Genomic DNA, 24,314 nt, shown 5'->3' on the forward strand with positions numbered 1-24,314 from the left:
TGTTGGCGTGAACAAGTCTTCAAGTCTTGTGCTCTGCTGAGCCATGAGTCTGTTCCTCGAGTCTGTTCTGCCTCTACCTGGTTGTCACGATCTTCTATACCATACCTGCCATAAATATCATGATACAATACCATAAAACAGTATACCATAAATACGATACTGGTATATTTATCTATAATAGTAATAAATAAAATATCTGTATGGTTCACTTTTTACCAACTTTTTCAACACTTAACAAATAGCAGTAATATTAGTATTAATACAGCAAGATATTAATGAAACTACATGGAGCCATCATAGCATTGATCAATGATTATCACTATGAGGCCGTTAGTCTCTGACCAGAGGATACAGAGTTCATCAGGAAGAGCAGCTGTAGAGTTACAGAACTTTACAGACTGAACTTAAACATTTCACTTCTGGCATCTTTTTTTATTTTTATTTTTAAAGCCGAAAATTCCGCCACTTAACGCCCCTCGCTGTGAGCGCTGCGCTGCGCGTGCAAACAGCTCGACACGGAGCAGCGCGTGCGCTCTGATCGCTCTTTTAATGAAGTATTGAGACTAAAAATATGCTAAATCACATCGCTCTTAACGTACGGGTACTTTGTTAGCATCGCTCCACCGTGCAGCGCGACAGCAGCAGAAGTAGCGTCTAACATTCAAGCTAACCTAAACCACCAAACGCTGAAGACATCTTGCCGCTGATTGGCCGAGACGCGACACGTCTCATCAAAGATGTTTTATTGCCAAGAGCAACACTTCACAGTTTCTCCGCGTCCCACTCCAATCTCATAAACGCCGGCCGGCCAATTGACCCCCCCCCCCTACCCCAAAACAAAAACTCTTCGGATCTACACGATTCACGTAAGTCACCTATTTTGGTTTCAAAACGGCGAATTTCGCCGAAAGGTGAGGGATTCTCATGCCTGTATATATATATATTTATAACTAGTGTTTTTTTATATTCCATCCAAACCGACACTACACCAGAAACAGAGGATGAGTGTAATATATTATAAATATAGAAATAAATAAATATATATTTATAAATATATATATATATGTATATATATATACACACGCACAAATATATATACATATATAAATATATACATAAATAAATATATATACAAATATATATATACACATATATATATATACACACGCACAAATATATATATATACATATATAAATATATACATAAATAAATATATATACAAATATATATATACACATATATATATACATATATATACATATATAAATAGAAATATACATATATATACATATAAATATATATATATCATTATATATATAATATAATAATATTCCATCCAAACAGACACTCCACCAGAAACAGCGGGTGATTGTAACATCTGCTCTCATATGGACATGATTGTAAAAGCTACTTTGATCCACGTGACATCTGGAAGGAAAGCTTCTCTCTGCAGAGGGGGCGGGGCTAAGTGCTGAACACTGAGTGTGTGGGTGAAACCAGCTCCCGGGCTCAAATCAGAATACGGTAGAAGGGTAACGAGTTCCTTTGTACTTACATCCTGACTAACCTGTAATGACACCGTGTGGTAGCTGGCCGGCACGCCCTCGTCCTCCTCCTCGTCGCTGTGGGAACGCGACGGACGCTGATTGGCCGCCCGGCTGCCACCTCGCCTCGCTCCGGCTCCGCCCTCCTTGTCCCGCCCCCCCGCCTTCTTCCTCATCCGGGACTTGGAGGAGTCGTACTTGTGGCTCTTCTTCTTGTCTTGGTTGCGGTAACCTGAGGAGGCAGAACACTCGATGGACCTCTCGGTGGTTCTGCCGACCAGTCAAGCCGCCGCTTGCACCGTGACGGCGTCATCCTACGCCGTGACGGTGACTTTTCATCACCACAATCAGATCAGTTCATTGAGACCAGGAGGAGGGTTGTGGATAAACACCCGACAGGTATTCAGGTCTTTGTAAAAGAAAGTCAATCAGAAAGCTGCAGCTGATTCAGGAAAGTGGATCACAGTCCTGAGGTCTCTGCACCGGCTTCCTGTCCAACAAAGAATTGGCTTTAAAATCCTGCTGCTGGCTTATAAAGCACTGAATGTTTTAGGGCCTGAATACATTTGTGATCCGCCGCGACCTCGCGAACCATCCCGACCCCTCAGGTCGTCTGACTGTCTCTACTTCCTGTTCCAGGAGCGTTCAGTTCTTCTGCTCCACATATCTGGACCAAGGTCCCTGAAAGCTGCAGGTGTGCTGAGACCCTCAGGGGCCCTCAGGGGCCCTCAGAAGACGTTTCTGTTTGCTGTTGCCTTGAATTCATCATGATTCGAGAAAATAAATAAATTTCTGCATCTCACGACTGCATTTTATTCATTTAACTGCAACTTGTGTCCCCCTACTTGCTTTTTGACAGTTTAAAAAAAATGTTTTAATGAATATTCTTTATTTTTATTAAATCTGGTTTTCTTCTGCATTATATTTTGATGCTTTTATTGGTTTTATGTGAGTCACTTTGAAATGCCTTGTTGTTGCTACACAAATAAACGTGGCTCCCTTGCCTTAACGGTGACTACAGCCGTTTCCTAAATGTAACGGAGGAGTTTTATTTGCCTGAGTGATCAAACCCTTGGCTACGGCAACTATCACGGAGGGCGATGATGAATAAAAAAGGCTTTTTGTTGTTGAGTTTCGTGATGGAGGAGAATGCCCTGTTGTAAGTGGTTCCGATGAGAGTGTGTGTTATTTGAGTGGACAAAACAAACGGTTGTCCCACGGCCGTTTGGAGAATTATAACATGCAGGTCAAAGTAAAGCTCACGCCAAGAGAGACTCGACAGACAAACATGTTCACTGCACCCCGTTTCTCCTGCCAGCCTCTGGCCCCGCCCCTCTGTTTTGTGGTTCGGCCGTTATCAATCCAAAAGAGCCTTGAAGTGAACTAATCACACCCACGGAGGCCCGATCCTCAAAACGACCACAGAGCTTTGGGCCGTTGCCAAAACTTTCCTCATTTATGTTGAAACCACCTTCAACAAAACGATCCGAAGTCAATAGAGTAACGGCAGGTTTTGCACTTTCTATTCGTACCTCAAAGAGAGGAGCGCCTCCGCCCGGTGCTTTGATCGACCCATGGCTTTTGTTCCCCTGTGTAAAGCTCTGTGCACGTATCCAGAGGCCCGAAGCGCTGCCGGGGCCGGAACTGAAAAGGCCGTCGGCCGTGCCGGAGCACAAGTGCACCGTCGCCATTTCTCAGGCTTAACCCCCGTCATTGTGTCGATCACACAGCAGCAGGAGGGATGAATGGGAAACGGGGAGGAAGAGGTTTTTGGGGGCCAACGACAAGGAGGTCAAAGTGCAGAGAGGAAGAAGAATGTAGGGCAGGACACCGAGGTGCAGTGCTGGAGCCACAGGGTTGCTGCTGGAGTTCAAATCGAAAGTTTGATTCATTGCCTTCACATTGAAAATGCGGAAGGTTATGTTTTGATCGCCGTGTATTTATTTATTTATTTGTATGCGTGTTACTCGCATAACTCAGAGTATTAAACCGAATCGCATGACATTTGGTGGGATGATTGGTTATTATCCGGGGACCATTTGATTAGATTTTGGGATCGATCGGGTCAAAGGTCAAGGTCATGAAAAGGTCAACATCTTCTTTTTACCATAGCACGGTCAATTTTTATCCAATTGGCATGCAACTAATGCCAACATGTTCATAACTCAATGCCCAATCTTGTGATATGCGAAGGTATGCGCTCTACCGAGTGCCCGTTCTAGTTCAACAAGTCTTTCTCAGATGGTCGTCGGTCCAAATATGCATTGGGTACAGCACATGTGGACAGTGAGCCAGACACGCCATTTGTAACTTCCTGGATAGCAACATCAAAATCCCCAAATAAGTGGAAGATATAAAAGTTGTGACTGGGACACAACGGGTCAGACATGTGCAACTGGGAAGTAAAACCCAATCTGAATAGGAATGACGGCTCCAGTACAAGGATCTCTCTCCTGACTTCACACATCAGAATCAGTGAATGGCGTTGGGTTGTTTTCAGAGCTTCTCTCTGCTGACATAGCCGGCCGGCCTCAAGCCATGCATGTCAGTGCACGTGAGCGTGCCTTTTTAGTGCACGTGAGCGCGGCCCACTGGTGAGCTCACGTGCACGGCTCTCACACTGCGGCACTTTCACTGTACTTTGCACTGTTAGCACAGTGTTAACTGTATATTACTGTACTATTACAGTACTATTAACACTGTTAGCTGGTAGCACTGTTTTTACTATTAGCACTGTTAACCGGTAGCACTGTAAGTACTATTAACCGTTAGCTGGTAGCAGTGGAAGAGCTTTTAGTTGGTAGCACTGTTAGCACTGTTAGAACTGTAATTACTGTTAGCAGTGTTAGCAATGTAAGCACTGTTCTCAATGTTAACTGTTAGCACGGTTAGCCTTCAGCTCTTTCAAATGGCTCCTCTGGACTTCTCGATGCACGTCGATGCCTCACCTCCGTTGAGGCTCGCCTCCACGAACACCCGGATGGCTCGAACACACAGCTCAAAGTTGTCCGGCGTGACGTGGGCGGCGTCGCGGACGATGAACGACAGCGTCTCCACGCACTTGATGAGAGACTTGGTGTCGTGCTGGCCGTGGTCCTGACCCAGCGTCAGACTGTACTGGTTGACCAGTGGGTTATTCAACTGAGCTTTGGAGGTCACCGGAGGGGTCTTACTCATCTCAAGGTCATCTTTCCCAACCTGGACAGAAGTACAGAACACAGACGCATCAGAGCCTGACCAAACACCTGGACAAATACGCTTCATTCTGACAGGTTAGAATATGTTTCAGTGACTGGGCATGAACCATATGTCTCACGAGTCATTCAGGAAGAGTGTGTGAGTGTGTGTGTGTGTATGAGTGTGAGTGTGAGTGTGAGTGTGTGGTGTGAGTGTGTGTGTGAGTGTGAGAGAGAGAGAGAACCATATGTCTCACTAGTCATTCAGGAAGAGTGTGTGTGTGTGAGTGTGTGTGCATGTGCGCATGTGTGAGAGTGAATAATATGTCTCACTGGTCATCCTTCAGGAAGTGTGTGTGTGCGTGAGTGTGTGTTTGTGTCAGAGTGTGAGTGAGTGAGAGTGACAGATTGTGTGTTTATGTGTGTGCGTGTCTGTGTGTGCGTACTTGCGTGTGTGCATGTGTGTGAGAGAGAGGGAGAGAGAGAGTGAGTGAGAATGACAGATTTTGTATTTGTGTGCATGCATGCGTGTGCATGTGCGTGCATGTGTGTGTGAGTGTGCGTGCATGTGTGTGGGAGAGTGAACAATATGTCTCACTGGTCATCCTTTAGAAAGTGCGTGTGTGCGTGAGTGTGTGTGTGTGTCAGAGTGTGAGTGAGAGAGTGACAGATTGTGTGTTTATGTGTGTGCGTGTCTGTGTGTGCGTACTTGCATGTGTGTGAGAGAGAGAGAGTGTGAGTGAAAATGACAGATTTTGTATTTGTGTGCATGCGTGTCTGTGTGCGTGTGTGCGTGCATACGTGTGTATGTGTGTGTGCGTGGGAGAGTGAACAATATGTCTCACTGGTCATCCTTCAGAAAGAGTGTGTGTGTGTGTGTGTCAGAGTGTGATTGAGTGAGAGTGACAGATTGTGTGTTTATGTGTGTGCGTGTCTGTGTGTGTGTACTTGCGTGTGTGCATGTGTGTGAGAGAGAGGGAGAGAATGACAGATTTTGTGTTTGTGTGTGCGTAAATGCGTGTGCGTGCATGTGTGTGCATGTGTGTGTGTGCATGTGTGTGCGTACTTGCGTGTGTGCATGTGTGTGAGAGAGAGGGAGAGAGAGAGTGACAGATTTTGTGCGTGTGTGTGCGTGCATGCGTGCGTGTGTGTGTTTGCTGACCACGAGCCATCCGCTGCTCGCCACATCCACCTCCGTGGTGGAGCGGGGGATCCGGGTCTTGCTGTGCTCCGTGTAGATCTCAGAGTCGGAGGTGTAGCCGCGGTCTAAAGTCACTTCACTGATGTGGTGAGACGACAGCTCGCCGTCCGACTGGGCTCCTGGCAACACAGACACACACTCAGAGTTCATCCATTGACACGAGATGTGGGTCAAAATCTGTTTTGGAAATAACCATTTTTAATTTCCATGACTTTTCCAGGTTTGCCATGATCGTACAAACCCTGTTATTGTTATCATTGTTGTTTATTTAATTGCATTTACAATCTTTATATTGGTATTACTCTTCATTCCCGTATGTGTTTTCAAAATAACAATAAAGAATCTTGTGGAGGAATCGAACCCTCGATCCTCTGAATGAAGGAAACAGGCGGTTCACCCGGAATCTAAATCGGTTCAACCTGATGATGTGGAGGGAGGGAGCGAGAGCGAGAGCGAGAGCGAGAGAGAGAGAGAGAGAGATTGCACCTGTGTCGTTGTCGGTGGAGGTGGAGGAGAGCTGGAAGGAGGCGGGGGGCTTCACTCCGGCCCCGATGCACTCCAGCAGGGAGAAGAGCGTGAACCAGTCGTCGGTGCTGTGGATGTTGGCGGCGTTGGTCTTCAGCAGCTCGTGGAGGCCGAAGGCCACCTCCCGGCTGACCCGGGAGAGCACGGGGGGTTTCATCATCAGCAGGAGGTGCAGGGAGAGGAGGACCTGTGGGCGAGAGAGAGAGAGAGCGAGAGCGAGAGAGAGAAGGTCATCAGGGCTGGAACAGACTCCGCCAGCCAAACGTGACAAATACCATCCGGAGGCAACATGGACTTTCCACAACTAAGTATGTAAAGTGAAGAAGAAGAAGAAGACAAACTAGAAGAAGAAGAACTAAAAGAAGAAGAAGAAAAACTAGAACAAGACAAACTAGAAAAACTAGAAGAAGAACAAGAAGAAGAAAAAGAACAAGAATAACTAGAAGAAGAAGAAAAACTAGAAGAAGGAGAAGAAGTAGCAGAAGAACTAGAAGAAGAAGACAAACTAGAAGAGGAAGAAGAACTAGAAGAAGATGAAGAACTAGAAGAAGAAAAAGAACAAGAAGAACTAGAAGAAGAAGAAGAAAAAGAACAAGAAGAAGAACAAGAAGAACTAGAAGAAGAAGAAGAAAAAGAACAAGAAGAAAAACTAGAAGAAGGAGAAGAAGTAGCAGAAGAATAAGACAAACTAGAAGAGGAAGAAGACGAATAAGGAGAAATAGTCTGACTAATTGGAAAAAAAGTCAAAGTCATCTTTATTGTCACTTCTTCCATCTGAAAGTACGTTTCTCTCTGAAGTGACTGTAGTAATAATAGTAATAATAATGATAATAATACTAATTAAGTGCAAAGCAGCCACCAACAACAACAAAGAACATTTAGAAAACGTATCAGTTATAAAGAGAGGTCCATCCCCCAGTTCTTATAATCACCATTCTGGAAGCGTCCGGTGATTTGGACTTTTAGATATCGGATTTCAAACCCTCCAAAACACAAACACAGAGCTGAGAGCAGATGACACATGTAGGCCACCCTCCTGGTACCAGGTCAGGTCAACACTAGATTACCTTCTTATCACACACGACTCACGCCGTCTTTGTTTAGATCAGCGGAGGAGATGTCGTGATATCGGCGCTCAGACTGCGCGCCCCGTGGGAACAGCAGGAGAACATCAACAGCTGGCTTATCAATCCAGAGCCATGAGGATGGAAGGAGGTCACCGGCGTCTTCCCGACAACGTGACTCGCCCGTATTGCCGGTGACCCCCTGACTTCATGTCACATTAGCCCCGTGACTCCGGCGACAGCCCCGCCCGAAGAGCCCCATTGTGTGTCTTTTTTTTTTAACGCTCGTTGCGTCATTAAAGTCGTTCTGCTGGAGGAAAAGGCCGCCGCGTCGTTGCTTATTTGTCTTACGGTCAACGAATGTTGTAAAAATAAAATTATAAACAAGTGGGACGATTTAGGAGGGATTGAGTTTAATAAACTACCTTGTGTGTGTGTGTGTGTGTGTGTGTGTGTGTGAGAGAGAGTGAGTAAGAAAAAGAGAAACAGAGAGAGAGTGTGTGTGAGTGAGTGAGAAACAGAGAGAGAAAGAGAGAGAGAAACAGAGAAACAAAGAGAGCGAGAGTGTGTGTGAGAGAGAATGAGAAAGAGAGAGAAAGAGAGTGTGTGTGTGTGTCTGTGTGAGTGTGAGAGAAAGAGAGAAAGATCAAGAAAGAGGAAGAGAGAGAAACAGAGAGAGAGTGTGTAAGTGTGTGTGAGAGATAGATAAAGAGAGAAAAAGGAAGAGAAAAAGAGTGTGTGTCTTGAAGAAGAACTTGAAGAAGAAGAAGAACTCGAAGAAGAAGAGGAAGAAGAAGAACTCGAAGAGGAAGAAGAAGAAGAAGAAGACAGGACAGAGTCAGTGTCCTGAGTTAGACTTAACCCTTGTGTTGCCTTAGGGTCATTTTGACCCGATTCAATGTTTCACCCTCCTGTTACCTTTATATTTACTAACATATTTTACCATTTGGGTTCAATTTGACGCCAGCAATTAGAACCTCCAGAAAATTATTAGAATTAATATTGTTTTCCAAGTTTAAGTGTGAGGCACTTTATGTTTGTTTGTTGACTACCGAAAGAACACCGACATTAAACATTGAATGGGGTCAAATTAATCCTAAAGCGGGGGGAGGGTGTAATATTGATTCGGGTCAAAATGACCCTAAGGCAACACAAGGGTTAAAGATGGATCCCAAGCAGACAATCACTTAAAGTCAGAGATCAACACAATCAGCTGATCCTCCAGTCTGCTGACCTGAGATGATTATCACAGCCAGGAACATCACACCTGCTCTGCTGCAGTGTGTGTGTGTGTGTGTGTGTGTGTGTGTACCTGAGAGCTGATGTCTTCTCGCTGCAGCAGGCGGATTGCGAGCCGAAGGAGTCCCACCACCGCCCTCTCCACCAGGAAGCAGCTCTCGTTGGGGTGGACACAGAGATGGTAGAGGTGGTCTCGCACCATCTGCCACACACACGACACGCGGTCTCTACACACACACACACACACACACACACAATGCATCAGACAACACCTGGCACTGTGCTGTGAAGCCACCGCTGACAGACTCCTCGTCTCACCGGTTCTCCAGAATGATCCGCAGCAGCATCTCCAAGCAGAAGGCGGCATCCTCTTCATCGTAGGTCTCCTCGTCGGGGGTGACTGATATCAGAGCCTGGAGGGGGGAGTCGAGGTTTTCTTTTGTGTCGTCTTTATGACTCGACCCCGGCGTGAATGCCAGATGTATCCAGATTAGCCTGAGCTAAAAGCGAGAAAAGAGCTCCATACATGTGGAAAAAAAATTTGGTACTAATACAAACCTTCATGAGCTCCTGGAGAGACTCCAGCTGGAGGAATTTACTCTCTGTGATCAGCTTCTCCGGGTCACATTGCTGGAAGAAGGAGAGACGGACGTATCAGGGATGTGGACACTCGCTTGAGACGGTGAAATCTATCTGGAGGGGTGATGTCATGGTTCAAATAATGCTTAATCCTTAAACGAACCACAGCATCTTTTCATGAAGATAAACAATGTCTTTCCAATCGATGTGTGAAAGGCCTAAATGTGATGACAGATGTTTGTAGTGGTGTTTCATAAAGCAGAGAGAAAGCTGGCTGTACCTCTCACACACACACACATATATCTGTATTAATACAAGTGAGAAAACAATGGCCTTTCACTACCAAGACATTAGAAATGTATTTCTCTGATTTAACACGGAGGGGATCACATAGAAATTGCCTTATTTTTATAAGAAAACAGTGCTATTATAAGAAAAGCACTGTTTTTATCAATGAAGATAACATTAAATTCATCATAAATACTCTCTCTACATAGTTAATGTGGTAAATGACTATTCTCTGGTGTTTAATGAAGTCTCTACATGGGTGTCTAGAGGCCCATCTCCAGTGTTCTAATGGTACATTGTGTTATCGCCTTAGAAGACTAACGGAGGGGTAGAAAACCCTTGAAAACCCTTTTTATGTGAGCGCAGCTGAAAACAGTTATGTTGGGGAGAGAAGCTATAAAACTGAGCTACAAGTTTGAAGAACAAAATTAATATTTCAAATATAAATCATTATTTCTAACCGTGTCAATGTCTTGACTATATTTTATATTCATTTTCTAATTCATTTGATAAATAAAAGTGTGAGTTTTCATGGAAAACACGAAATTGTCTGGGTGACCCCAAACTTTTGAACGGTGGTGAATATAATGTTCATGATGACGTTGTCCTGGCCTTTTATGAGGGATCCAGAACCCAGTCTTCTTCTGCGTGTTGTGCACATTGTGTCGTAACGTGTGTCGTACCTTTATGCAGAGGACGGCCGCCTGCTTGGCCTCCTGGTTCTCCGTGGACGGCCCTCTGAGTCCCGACTGCTCGGCTCCGCTCAGCGTCAGCCAGTTGACGAAACTCAACACCGCCGACTCCCCGCTGACAACGAGAGGAGCACGTCGAGGTTTTACTGTCGGCCCTTTCGATCAGGTTTGTTTCTTATTAGAGAAAACTGGTCTTTTAGTCATGAATAGGAAAAAGGAACATTGCTGGAGTGATGACACAAACAATAGATAGAGCACTGGCGCTACCGGTCAAACGTTTTAGAACACGTCAATGTCTCTGAAGGAAAGACCGACACTTTTAAGGGTTATAATGGTCTCTCTTATCTTCGTTAATTGTCTTTCTCTTGCCATTATAAGAGCAATAAACGACTTCCTACAGTACAATACTGTCCAAATAATGCTTAAGAGGGTGTAGTAACAGTCTGTTACCACTGCTTTGACACAGACGGAGGGTTTGGAAGTAATCAACAACAAGTTGAGACACCTGGAGAATCGTGAGCATCAACTTTCAAGGCTTAATTTACTTCACAGCTGCAAGTCATTAACCCTTAATTACTTGTTCCCTTTTTGTATAACTCTGAAATGTACATTATTTTTCAGTTTTTGGGAACCCAAACTTTTTTAGTTTAACATCTAGCAGTTTGCCGCTGACCTTTTGTCCCATTTCAGGTTATTTACTGGACTTGAACTGCTTACATTTTTTTTTTTTTTATAGAAAAATAGGGGTATTTTAAAACTTTTGACGGGTAGTGTATATCTATATTAATATCCTACTGCGATACTGTGTTGGCTTTCAATGTAAACATGTGAACAGGTGGCAGATGAGACGTGCGCGTACCGATTAGAAGGCGTTTCCACTCTTTGAAGAGAAATCTTCCCATTGGGCTCTACGAAATCCTCCACCTGTGGACAAAAAGCAAAGCAGTTCGAGCAGTGGCCAGTAGATGGCAGCGCAACACGGAGGATGTCTTCCTGTCTAAAAGCTCAGGTATCTGCAGTGTTATCACAAAGCACTGACAAGAGAGGGGGAAAATAAGAGTCCTGACCTCCACCATGGCTTTGGGCAGGAGCTCGGCTCTGAACAGCTGGAGCATGGCGTCCATGATGTTCTTCCAGCCCTCCCTCAGGATGTTGCCGTGTCGATGGGCGAGGTCAAACACCGTCTTGGCTGCGGTCTGCGCTTTATTATTGCTGCCAAACACTGTCGGAAGGTTTTCCACCGACTGCACAGGGAGAGGAGAGGAGAGGACACAACAACACTCAGTCAACAGGCATTCAGACACAGATAATAAATATATATATATATAAATATATCAATAAATATATATATATACATGAATTAAGATAAATATATATGTATATATATATATATATATATATATATATATATAAATGTACATATATAAATATGTACATATATAAATTTATATATATATAAATGTATACATATATAAATACGTGCATATATAAATATATATATAAATGTATACATATATAAATATATATACATTTAAATATATATACATATAAATATGTACATTTATAAATATATACATATATATACATATATAAATATATAAATATAAATAAATATATGTAAATATAAATATATATATACACTTTATATGCAGTAAATAATACAAGTTTAGCTTTGTTTACATACACCACATTGATATTCTCATTAATTTACAGCAGGTAACTCCCATGAATGGATTATGCATTAACCAAATCAAATGAAAGACAACACATCAGGATGTCACCATAAAGCTCAAAGAATAATCAAACCCTTTCTTATTGTGATTGCTGGAGTTCGGGGGCGGATCCTGTCTTAATGTGCTTTCACTGCCAGCTGAAGTTTGATGTGCACATTGCTGGATTGGTGAAACCTCACCTCACTGCTCAGAGTGGTGAACTTGCAGAGGGAGATGATCAAGTTGTCGAACACGTCACTGAAGCCGTAGTGAGCCGCTATCATGGCGCACTTCCTGAAAGAGACAGAAACACACATGCCGACGCCGTGAAGCTCCACAGAACACATAAAACACAGAACAACACATTGCTTTATATTTCAGTCATGAACGTTTGGTCCAATGGCGAATATGGGCGAGATGAATATTATTCCACCTCAGCGTCAAAAATACATGAGGGCAAAGGGCAAAACTGCCCCAAGGAAATATAATTTTGGCTCTGATATCACTAGCAGAGGAGCAAAAAATGCCCCCATAATTTCCTAATAATTATGAACTTGTCAAAAACATGGTAGCCTATATGACCCGGACCAGTTGGCATATCATGTTTTGATTTTCACCGTGATGTTGCGTATGTGTGAAGAACCGAATGGAGCTCTACTTGATCAGACCTGCGAGTGTGAATAATGACAATAAATAACTACAAATAAATAAGAATACAATTAAATATGATTGTCTAATTTAGGTTTTCTGTTTGTTTTTTGTTCAAAGAATCTAAGAAAACACTTTGAATCTGTAGACTACTGCCTAATAGTCTCATGATTGCTATTTTTATGAAAATCTCTCATACTGTACGCCCAAAATAAGTATATTTATTATTTTTTAACAAAGGTTAAATGCTATTTCACAAGTTAAAAAAAGTGGCCACAATTTATTTTTAAATGCTTCTGGATTTCAGTCAGTGGGGGAAAAAATTGACCCCAAAAGACATTTACATTTCCTAACCTGGTCCATCTTCATCCAACCTAAATCTGTCTCCCTGGCCAATCAGAAAACTAGAAGAGTGTTTTAAATCATCACATGACAAGCCCTGAACTATTCAGCACAGATATTATGAATGTGACACGAGGCCCATCTCCAGTGTTCGAGTGGTACATTGTGTTATCGCCTTAGAAGACTAACGGAGGGGTAGAACCCCCTTTTCATGAGAGCGCAGCTGAAAACAGTTATGCTGGTGAGAGAAGCTATAAAACTGGCCCTTCTTTGAGCGACAAGTTTGAAGAACAACATTCATATTTACAATAAAAATCATTATTTCTAACCTGGTCAATGTCTCGACGATATTTTATATTCATTTTGCAATTAATTTGATAAATAAAACTGTGAGTTTACATGGAAAACACCAAATTGTCTGGGTGGGTGACCGCAAACTTCTGAACGCTAGTGTACGTATACGAGACGATGCTTCTAGTAGAGAGCGGAGATTTTCAGCATCTACTCCGTAAACACGGCGCGGTTGACTCGACAACGTGGAGGATGTGGAGATGTTTTATCTGGCTGTACAGAAAGCAGTAAATGGAGACGGGCTGCACTGATATTGGGCTTCATGATCTGCATCTCATTTACACATCTGCACACACACACACACTCACACACACACAGTGACAGAGCTGCTAGAGGAGGCGTTGAAGGTCAGAGCATCGCTCACGGACACTTGGGAAAGCGGAGGAGGAGGAGCCTGTGAGTCTTTGTAGTCCTCATTCAAAGTATCCCCCCCCCCCCCCCGCTCCACCCTCTGACTTGTCTTCGCCGTGCGTACCTGAAGCCGGTGATGGCCTTCTGGATGATGTTGTCGTCCAGGCTCTTGTCGAAGACGTAGGAGAGAGCGGCGATGGTGGGCCCCCAGGTCACGGTGAACAAGTCGTGGTCGTAGCTGCCGGGCGGCAGGTGGAGGAACACGCCTTCGGGCGTGGCACCGCGGTGGAGCAGCACGCTCCACACGTAGTTGTCCTTCACCAACCCGGACTGCTCGTCCGGCATCACGATCTCCTCGTTCCTGCAGAGCACAAACACCTCAGCTCAAAATAACACAAAAACCTTGACGAACATTCTCACTTCGAAGATTATGGTTATCGGAGGAATATATTTATTTTGTTTTTTTTACACACATACACTTGTGTGTGGCGGCAGCTTACTTGATAGCATTGTAGAGATCCTCCAACATGTCCTGGTCAAAGTCTTTATTTCCATTCACTCCCTTCAGATTTTTCTTGAATTGCTATTTAAAGAAAGCAAAAATAAATGGCGCAGTTAGTCGGGAGTTCATTTCTCCGGCAGAAAACTTTATTGAAACGCCGCACATAGATGCTGGGAGACGAAATGTTCCTTTTCTCCACCATCAACATGTCAGTCAATGCATCTCAAGGCGGGAGCTTAAGCCCAGACACCCAATGCCTCTGGCATTCGGTGCTTCGTTAACTGAGCATCCAGCAACCGACAATTAAAGGGTCTCTGTGTGGACACACGCTCGCCGTGTGTTACTCAATACGCTTCAGCTTCGGCGTTAGGAAAACAGGGATTAGAGCCGAGAGCCTCCTGTAAATAAACAGAAGCGCCCGGTGATGACGGACGGCCTCGAGGCGAGCCGGGGTTTATGTGCCTCGGCGAGCCGGGGTGTCGTCCTCCTGGCAGGTAAGAGGAGAGGAAGCGCTTCTCTGCGGGGACGCGGAGAAATAAACACCGGCAGAGAGAGAGAGAGACAGAGAGACAGAGAGAGAGAGACAGAGACAGAGAGACACAGAGAGAGAGAGAGAGAGAGAGAGAGAGACAGAGACAGAGAGAGAGACAGAGACAGAGAGACAGAGAGAGACAGAGACAGAGAGACAGAGACAGAGAGAGACAGAGACAGAGACAGAGAGAGAGAGAGAGAGACAGAGAGAGACAGAGACAGAGAGACAGAGACAGAGAGAGAGAGACGGCAGGAGGCCGCCGAGGATCAGAGCCGCTCGTCTATTTCTATCCGTCGTGCTCATACAGTACCGGGGTCTCTCTCTCTCTCTCCTGGAGCAGCTGCTGTGACACCCCCCCCCCCCCCCCCCCACTCGCTGTATTTTTATGGACAACGTGAAGTTTATAGACTGACCTCACCTGTACCTCGCTGAGCACATGGCATCTCATTGTCAGACCCCCGGGAATAGGATCTGATTTACGTGGTGATGATGGGCAAAGTCTCTCTCTCTCTCTCTCTCTCTCTCTCTCTCTCTCTCTCTCTCTCTCTCTCTCTCTCTCTCTCTCTCTCTCTCTCTCTCTCTCTCTCTCTCTCTCTCTCTCTCTCTCTCTCTCTCTCTCTCTCTCTCTCTCTCTCTCTCTCTCCCTCTCTCTCTCTCTCTCTCTCTCTCTCTCCTCTCCTCTCCTCCTCTCTTCTCCTCTCTCCCTCTCCCTCTCCCTCTCCCTCTCCCGCCACCCCATTTCAGAAATACCCCCCCTGCCAACACATGTGCTCTGGTCGAATGCTGCACATTGCGAGCTGCTAAGTGACTGCAGCGCTCGGCGCCACTTTTATTGTCCCTCTCCAAACTATTGTGTTGGAAGCCCCTCCCCCTGTTGTCTGAGCTGACCTTTAAGGAATGCTGACCTTTAAGGAATGCGTTGGGGATCATTCGGGGAAAAAAATAAAAAACACACCGCGCAACGAGCAGCTGTGTGTGACGAGGTGTGACTCGGACTCGAGAAAGAAGGAGAGCGGTTTTTTAAGGCCGCGCGAAGGAGAGCGAGCCCGAGTCCGAGCGAGGGCGGCCCACCCACACACCGCGCCAGAGGGCTCTTGTTTAGTCTTCGGCCGCTGTCAATCAAAAGAGGCAGAGAAAACAAGAGGCGGCGGCGGAGGAAGAGAGAGAGAGAGAGAGAGAGAGAGAGAGAGAGAGAGAGAGAGAGAGAGAGAGAGAGAGAGAGAGAGGACCCCTCCCCCTTCCTCCTCTCGGGCAGAACACCACCGCCTCTAGCTGTTGGCTTTCAGAGCAGAGGAGCTTGGTTCATCTCTGGGTTACACGTCGATACTTCAGTTCATTTCGTTTGAGCGCCCTCTGGTGGCTCGGAGTAGAAACGCCTCTGCTCGCTCATACGTCTTTGTGCCTTCAACCGGGTTTGTGTGGGAACCTCGAAAAGTTCGATGTTTATTCACCAAATGATTGAAAATGGAAATACGTGAGGGCAAATAACCCCAAACACACACACACACACACACGCGTTCTCACTCCTCCCTGGGGGACTTGAGACCGGATGTTTTCTGAACCAATAGCTTTGGAAGAAGGAGGAGAATATAATTCTATTCGGCCAGTAGTATCATCTTCCACAGAACCCTGTGTGTGTGTGTGTGTGTGTGTGTGAGAAAGATGGCTCACCTCGATCGTCATGGGGATGTTCTGCTTGCGGACGTTGTGGTTGTGCTGGTCAGTGTTCAGCATGATGACCGCGTAGGCCAAGGCGAAGCCTGCGTCGTTGGTCACGAAGGGAGAGCCGTTCACTTTCTACAAAACACACACACACACACACATAAATAAAAAGACACACGGGGACAACGGAGGACGAGCAGCGGGCGACACGTCTCCCCGTCCACGTGATCACAGTGGAAACACAATTCCCACAGTCAAGAGTGAATTAAGAGGACTCGTCACTATTGGTGTGTACGTGGTCGGCCGAGGAAAAGGACATTTCTGGAAATAGTTTCCAGGTCACATGACTTCCCGCTGCCATTTTTGGAAGTGAAATGTTCCCTCATCATTGTGTAAATGTCTGCATCATCCCCGACACGTGCGTCACCTTTACGGTCCATTTGGAGAACTCAGCATTTGGATTCCTGGACATGTGATGATGGGATTAGGACCAGGGGCAAAGTCAGACTTCCTAACATCCATGACACATACATGGATGGTTGTTGTGATCTGTGATCGTAGCTACTGTTGTCCTAAAGTAAACAATGCTGTGAAGAGACCATCAATGCTTCATGCATATAACCATACTTTTTATTTTATTTAGAAGAGCTCTTTTACTGCGTTTTTTTGGTTCCGGTCAAAACGTTTTAAAACACACCCACTTTTTTTCAGTTTTTATTGAATTTTAAGCAGTTAAGTGAATTACCTGAAGTGGTACAAAAGGAGGTTAAACTAAAAAGTTTAGGTTCCCAAAAACTGATAAAATAGTGTGAATGTCAGAGTTATACGGAAAAGCCTTTTTCAGGGAACAAGTGATGGGTTCACGACTTGCAGCTGGAAGAACTTTCTGAATAATATTTGATTTCCATTGTAGAAAGAAAGCTAAATGAGTGTGTTCGGCTCTTATATCTGGAAAAGGTGTCAAACATTTAGATTTAATTTGTTAAACAAAACGATTCCATGATTTTTTTTCTTTTTTCTTTCTCCAATTGTTTATTACCTTCACATTGAAAATGCGGAAGGTTATGTTTTGATCGCCGTGTATTTATTTATTTGTCTGCGTGTTACTCGCATAACACAAAAAGTATTAAACCGAATCGCATGAAATTTGGTGGGATGATTGTTTATTATCTGGGGACCATTTGATTAGATGTTGGGATCGATCGGGTCAAAGGTCAAGGTCATGAAAAGGTCAAAATCTTCTTTTTACCATAGCACGGTCAATTTTTATCCAATTGGCATGCAACTAATGCCAAAATGTTCATAATTCAATGCCCAATCTTGCAATATGCGAAGGTATGCGCTCTACCGAGTGCCCGTTCTAGTTTGTTCTATGATTTGATTTCAGAGTACTTTGAGAAATCAAACCGTGTACATTTCAGTATAAACTGGAAAAATGGTGAGGTGTTCTAAAACTTTGGACCGGTCGTGTGTGTCACAAGTCAACGCAGACATATCCTAAATAAATCAGTGGCCCATTGCCGGCGGTGGATTCTCTCGCGCCGTCGTCGTAGATCACGCGTCGTGTTTTCAGATTACGCCGCTGTCAGTCGAGATTAGATTTCTTTTAAGTGTGTCGCAACCCTTTAAATCCACTAAACTCAAGTTTTGTATACAAGTCACGTCTCAGGTAATCCGATTCATTATCGCCCCCCCCCCCCCCCGCCGGGCCTGGGGGCGGTTACGTGCGGGCCGTGGGTGTGACTCGCTCGTATTGTTATTTTTGGACGGTGTGGTTAGCTAACAGCTAAATGGAGCGTATGGAATAGTTTTAGCTCCTTAATACAAACGCAACGAACACAGCTGGTTGGACCGTGTATGAAAAGTTGAGTTGTATTTCCAAATCTGACTCGGGTCAGAAGCAGTCAGCGGTGGAAAGTTGTACGAACCTCCTTCTCCAATAATCTGAATGTGCTGAGAGATTGTAATAAATAAATAAAAAAGTGCCTTACATGCCAGTTGTCTGTGAAGGTTTCCAGGAGTCTCTGGATGACGGGAGCCTCTCCAGGGAGCCTGAAGGCCTCCAGGTAGAGCCGCAGGGCCTCGTCGATGCGAAGCCCCTGGAAGGTGAACGTGCTGCCAAAATAGATCCCACAACATCGTTCAGCACTTTATTAACACACCGATGTTTTGGAGAAAACGAAATCTCGACATCACAGGTGTCAAACACGAGGCCCGCGGGCCAAATCCGGCCTGTCGCATCATTTTCTTTGGCCCCTGACGGCCTGAAAGACACATGATCCCCTTTTCTTAAAGAAATTGAAGAAAAATATCCTGCGCTTTTATTTTGAAAGTTTTAAATTAAATGGATGTATGTTATAATATTTGAGAAATGTTCTTATGTACAATATTTGTACACCCAAATAAACAATAATCAAATGCAAAGAGTTATTTAATATATATATATATATATATAATATATTTATATATAAATATATATATGATAAATATATATATGATAAATATATATAAATATATATATACTCTATATATATATTAATGTTATGAACCCAAACACGAGGGTGTTAGATGTTCCAACGTTTGTGGGATGTCCACAACAAGTATAAAGCAGAACTAGTGGTTAGTTCTTCATGGTGGAAAAAGGAAATGCTCACTGTTTCCACGGAGATAAGCCCCGCCTCTTGCGCGAGTGAAGCGAAAAGCTTGTAAAGATGGTAAACATAGGGGCGATAATCCCTGGAACTTCACCGTACTTCACAAAGCTGTCCAGGAGCGCCATGTTCTTGCGGTCGCTGACGAACTCGCCGATCATCTTCTTGTCCAGTCGGGGGTTTTCCCGGAGCCACTGGGCCACCTGGTCGTTGTCCAGAGGGCTGCTGAGCAGGCCCTTCTCCTGCAGGAACTGGATTCCCTTCTTGGACTTCTGATTGAACTGCTCTGTGCCGGTGATCAGCAGCTAGGAAACGGTGGAGTAACAGAGTTTAGAAGAGGTCGTCGATATGAAAACCTACAACAAATCTAAAAAAAAACAACGTCAACACCTTTTTCTTAGTTCTGATGTCCACCAGCTCCTGGGAATCGGGTAAACATGAGGAAAAACGTTGGGGCTTTTTCGGGGCTCTCTTCTCAGCTGGATGGGAGAGAAACAAATCACCATTTGAAATCAGCTCCCATCTTATTGCTTCGGGAGACGTTCAAGTCCAAACTGTCCATCAGATCTCACCGGAGTCGCTCTCCCCTTGGTCCTGTCTGCCCAGTCTCATCTTCTCCGCCATCAGATGTCCACTGGTTGGTGGACACACCGGTGCGTTCTCAGTTGGGGGAAGACTCAGATCACTGGTACTGCCCAGTCTGATTGGATCTGGAGCCAGAAACAAAATAAGTAAGAAAAGAAAAAAACATTATCTAACAATAGAAAAAATATATATTTTCTTATTTTTCTCTTAAAGACGACGTACTACACATGGTGAACAGGACAGTGTGATGTGTGCAGCGTACCGGCTGTGGTGTCGGTTCCGTTGGCGGTGGAAGCTTCTCCCTCCGCCAGCAGGGTGTCGGACTGGTCCTGCTGAGCGCTGCTGTTGAGCACCTTGGCCTGGCAGTGGGCTTCGGTGCTGTCGATCACCGTGAGCAGAGCCTCCAGCGACAGCAGGTGGGTGGTGTAGAGCTGCCCCGACACCGGGAACGCATTCTGAGGAACACAAGATGACGGCGTTCACCAAACTGAATGACACATTACATCCAAAGTCAAACCGGTAAAAAAGAAAAACAGATAAGAAGTCATTTTAAACTCCTCCGAGACTGCAATTCAATCTTCAAATCATAAATCAAAACCCACCTGTGCACTGCTTTTAATGTGTGAGTGTGTACTTAATTTTATTGTTTTTTTAGGTAATTTGTGTTATTTGTTATTGTATAGCTACTATGAGGTTTTAATGATGTAATGTAAAGTGTCTTTGAGTACTTTGAAAAGCGCTATACACATTTTATGCATTATTATTGGAGTATTTTTCTACACGATGCTGACTGAAAAAGGCTCAAAGAATCAGCTTGTAAAGTGATGTTCTTCTTCTTTAAATTAATAAAATATTGTATTTAAAAAGACTTTCTACAGGACAAAAGCAGACATAGTGCAGTCGTGCTCTCGCACGTCTGGCTGGAGAGCTATGAAGGAAGATTTGTGTCTTTATTACACAAACAAACAAAAAAGGTTTTGAGAGAAAAGTTACTTATTTGTAAGTAAATGAATTGTTAAATTTTGCTCATGAAAAAAAAATGTGTTGCTGCAAATCAAAAACCTTTGCTCTCAAATTAAAAACTAAATTGAAAAAACTTGCACTCAAAACAAAAATCTACGAGTTGAGTGGGCGGGGCTTACGCTGCTGAAGCGAGGAGTCTCTATTGGTGGGTTTGACGGGAGGTTACGGTGAGGAGGACATGGAGATAAGTTGGCGTCATATTTCTCCAGTTTCATCAGCAAAACTAACAATTAATTTACTTAGAAACGAGAAATTTGCTCTCAAAACCTTTTTTGTTGTTGTTTGCGTAATAAAGACACAAATCTACCTTCATAGAAGTCAAGCTTTTTGACAGGAGTCCAAACTGTGAAATGACAGTGAATATAACAGATATAACTGGCTCCCGGTCAAGTACAGGATAGACTTCCCTGTAAAGCGTCTTTGTGTATTTAGAAAGGCGCTATACAAGTCTGAATTATGAAGAAATATTATTTTTATAATTATTATTATAAATATAATAATTATTAATATAATTATTATAATTATAATAATAATAATTATTATAATTATAATTATTATATCTATAGCAGGAAAGAAAGGATATTCTAGACCTTTTTTTTATTCCATCAGATAAGTGGTGAAGAAGATATTTTTAAACGACAGAAGATAAACGTGGGCGGCAAAAAAGTTCACGCACATATTTTTTTGCTTCATTTCTCGTGCAAACATAGTGTGCTTAAAGATTCATGTAACAAAGCGTGACGGCAGGGATCTCATGCGGATGTCACCTTGGACAGCAGCTTGGTGAGGTCCTCAAACAGATTGGAGAAGTAGAAGTCGCAGTCGTAGTTGATGTACAGCTCGGTGACGAAGCTGGGAATCCTCCACAGCTGCACCAGAGCCTCCAGAGCCATCTCCTTCATCTCGTAGGGCATCTTGATGTTCTCCGACGTGATGATGTCCATCAGCTTCTTCAGGTACATCTGTCGTGTTCGGCGCGCGTGGCGAGGAGGATTTATTAGCGCCTCGTGATCATGCGATGAAAACAAAACCAGCACATTTTTGTGTATTTACCTCGAGCTGAAACTTCAGATGCACTCTCATGCTTTCGAAAAGCAGGAAGCAAACCCGTATGGAGGACGTGTAGAGGTTCATGCGGTCCACGCTCAGCAACTGCAACACGGATACAATCATCAGAAAAGATTAATTCAACTATTTCAGGGTTCATACATGTTGACCAATGGATGTCCACGACTTTAAACCAAATTTCCATGACAAAAAGTTTTGTGAAATCTCGCTGTATACAAGAGTAAATACCATAAATGGCACTGTAAATAACCGCATGAAAGGGTTATTGTTTGGTGTTTGTCTGTTTTTGTAAATGCTTTATTTTTTTGGATGTATGCCTTTTTATATTGTATTGTTTGAAAAATGTATATACGTTTTCATCTACCTCCTCTTTATAGTTAAATCAGACTTTTATTTTGATAGGTTAATAGGAAACCTTTTATTTTAAGTTAAAATGCAAACTTGATGGTACAAAGTTTAATCGTTTTAATGGACCCGTACGAGGCTAACGCTCTTACGGTGGGGACGAGGTGGTGATTGTTTACGAGTTTTCAAAAAATATGTTCAAGAACTTTTCCAGGTCTGGAAATAACCATTTTAAAATTCCATGATTTCTTCCAGGTTTTCCATGACCGTACAAACCCTGATTTTAATATGGAAAATCAGTCTTCTCCAAATACAACTTTGTGTTGTTGTTGTTACCTCCGCATTGAAAATGCGGACGGTTATGTTTTGATCGCCGTGTATTTATTTATTTATTTTTATGCGTGTTACTCGCATAACACAAAAAGTATTGAACCGAATCGCATGAAATTTGGTGGGATGATTGGTTATTATCCGTGGACCATTTGATTAGATGTTGGGATCGATTGGGTCAAGGTCATGAAAAGGTCAACATCTTCTTTTTACCATAGCACGGTCAATTTCTATCCAATTGGCATGCAACTAATGCCAAAATGTTCATAATTCAATGCCCAATCTTGAGATATGCGAAGGTATGCGCTCTACCGAGTGCCCGTTCTAGTTGTTGATGTCGTGATAAAGCGTTCAATGTCACTGAAGCGTTGTTCCTACTTTGACTGTCACTGAAGGAATGAAGGCAAACAAGCAACAACAGGCGTAGAGCGGTGGGGGGGGGGGGGGGTATGTAACCAGCACCACAGTATTTAGCTTAGTAGTAGTCGACACACACCATCATATCATGGTGGAACTAGTTAGCATGAGTCCAATGTAGACCAAAATCAAAAGGTCAGGAATTGTAACTTTAATTTTCTGATTTGGATTCCAACAAAGCAGATACACAAGTTTCAGTTTAAAGTCATCCAAGACTTAGTTTTGAACAGTTTTAAATATGAAAAAACTGTTCAAAACACTTTCAGAACAAACAAAAAAAGGTCTTTCTCACTAATGCGGAGAAAATATCCAACTATTACCAATTTGTAAAACAAAACACGGGTACGTTCAAACACTACTGGGGGCACATTGAGCCTGCTAGAGATCCTCCTCTGTTGCTCTCCTGAAGGTTTCTTCAACTTTTTTCCCTGTGAAAGGTTTTTTCTCTATTTCTTGGGAGTTTTTCCTGATCCGATGTGAGGTCAAAGGTCAGGGATGTCGTACGTGTACAGATCGTAAAGCCCTCTTAAGGCAAATTTGTGATATTGGGCGATACAAAATAAACTGAATTGAACTTCACCTGGAAGAGATGTCTGCAGAGCTCATCTTTGACCAGTCCGAGCAACGACTGGTAGTTCGTGATGTGTGCCGACTCGAGCGCGACGGTCAGCAGCTGCAGGCCCATGTGCATCATAGCATCGGTGTTGTGGCGGTCTTGTGGATTGGTCAGTGAGATCAGGAAGCGAAAGAGCTCCCTTAGACATGGCAGGCCATACGGGATGAGGGTCGCTCCTACGGGAGAGACGAGGACAGAGGTTAGGAAAGGACTTTGGCTCTGGCAATTACATTGATTTATAAATAAACGCATATCTTTTGCTACGTTTACACCTGGCCTCACGACTTCAGAGTTTGAACCCAACCAAAAATGGAGAGGTTGGGAAGCGCCACCGATGCCGGGTTAGTTTGAAAACTCTGAATCTGAGTCATAGTGCGGACGGCGGAAACGTTGACCTTTAAAAACAATGATGAAGACACCAGATAATCGATTGAGTCTTAGCCGTCATGATGTGTCCTTCCCTGATTCGACAGGGTTCATACACATGTTGACCAATGGACAGGTTCATACACATGACCAATGAACAGGTTCATCCACATGACCAATGAACAGGTTCATACACATGACCAATGGACAGGTTCATACACATGTTGACCAATGAACAGGTTCATCCACATGACCAATGAACAGGTTCATCCACATGACCAATGAACAGGTTCATACACATGACCAATGGACAGGTTCATACACATGACCAATGAACAGGTTCATCCACATGACCAATGGACAGGTTCATACACATGACCAATGAACAGGTTCATACACATGACCAATGGACAGGTTCATACACATGACCAATGAACAGGTTCATACACATGACCAATGAACAGGTTCATACACATGACCAATGGACAGGTTCATACACATGAC

The 24,314-nt window shown here is 43.8% G+C and overlaps 1 protein-coding gene across 4 annotated transcripts in view; it reads right to left on the reverse strand.

Annotated features, from left to right (window-relative positions):
* Positions 1 to 24,314, reverse strand: part of gbf1 (golgi brefeldin A resistant guanine nucleotide exchange factor 1) — a 92,712-nt gene that overhangs the window by 6,394 nt on the left and 62,004 nt on the right. For 3 of the 4 annotated variants that reach the window (XM_056434852.1, XM_056434850.1, XM_056434853.1), the window contains 22 exons: positions 23,409 to 23,620; positions 21,722 to 21,820; positions 21,436 to 21,630; positions 19,908 to 20,100; positions 19,633 to 19,770; positions 19,451 to 19,539; positions 19,163 to 19,365; positions 18,401 to 18,524; positions 16,419 to 16,544; positions 14,214 to 14,296; positions 13,838 to 14,074; positions 12,222 to 12,315; positions 11,377 to 11,553; positions 11,169 to 11,233; positions 10,301 to 10,424; positions 9,309 to 9,380; positions 9,069 to 9,163; positions 8,824 to 8,977; positions 6,409 to 6,634; positions 5,884 to 6,041; positions 4,494 to 4,743; positions 1,557 to 1,777 (listed from right to left, as the gene is read on the reverse strand). In XM_056434852.1, the coding sequence (XP_056290827.1) occupies positions 1,557 to 1,777; positions 4,494 to 4,743; positions 5,884 to 6,041; positions 6,409 to 6,634; positions 8,824 to 8,977; positions 9,069 to 9,163; positions 9,309 to 9,380; positions 10,301 to 10,424; positions 11,169 to 11,233; positions 11,377 to 11,553; positions 12,222 to 12,315; positions 13,838 to 14,074; positions 14,214 to 14,296; positions 16,419 to 16,544; positions 18,401 to 18,524; positions 19,163 to 19,365; positions 19,451 to 19,539; positions 19,633 to 19,770; positions 19,908 to 20,100; positions 21,436 to 21,630; positions 21,722 to 21,820; positions 23,409 to 23,620 (3,335 nt within the window). The remainder of the gene's footprint in view (positions 1 to 1,556; positions 1,778 to 4,493; positions 4,744 to 5,883; positions 6,042 to 6,408; positions 6,635 to 8,823; positions 8,978 to 9,068; positions 9,164 to 9,308; positions 9,381 to 10,300; positions 10,425 to 11,168; positions 11,234 to 11,376; positions 11,554 to 12,221; positions 12,316 to 13,837; positions 14,075 to 14,213; positions 14,297 to 16,418; positions 16,545 to 18,400; positions 18,525 to 19,162; positions 19,366 to 19,450; positions 19,540 to 19,632; positions 19,771 to 19,907; positions 20,101 to 21,435; positions 21,631 to 21,721; positions 21,821 to 23,408; positions 23,621 to 24,314) is intronic. The other variant, XM_056434851.1, reaches the window with a different exon arrangement.

This window comes from Pseudoliparis swirei, chromosome 17 (assembly GCF_029220125.1).
Source record: "Pseudoliparis swirei isolate HS2019 ecotype Mariana Trench chromosome 17, NWPU_hadal_v1, whole genome shotgun sequence".
Lineage (NCBI taxonomy): Eukaryota > Metazoa > Chordata > Actinopteri > Perciformes > Liparidae > Pseudoliparis > Pseudoliparis swirei.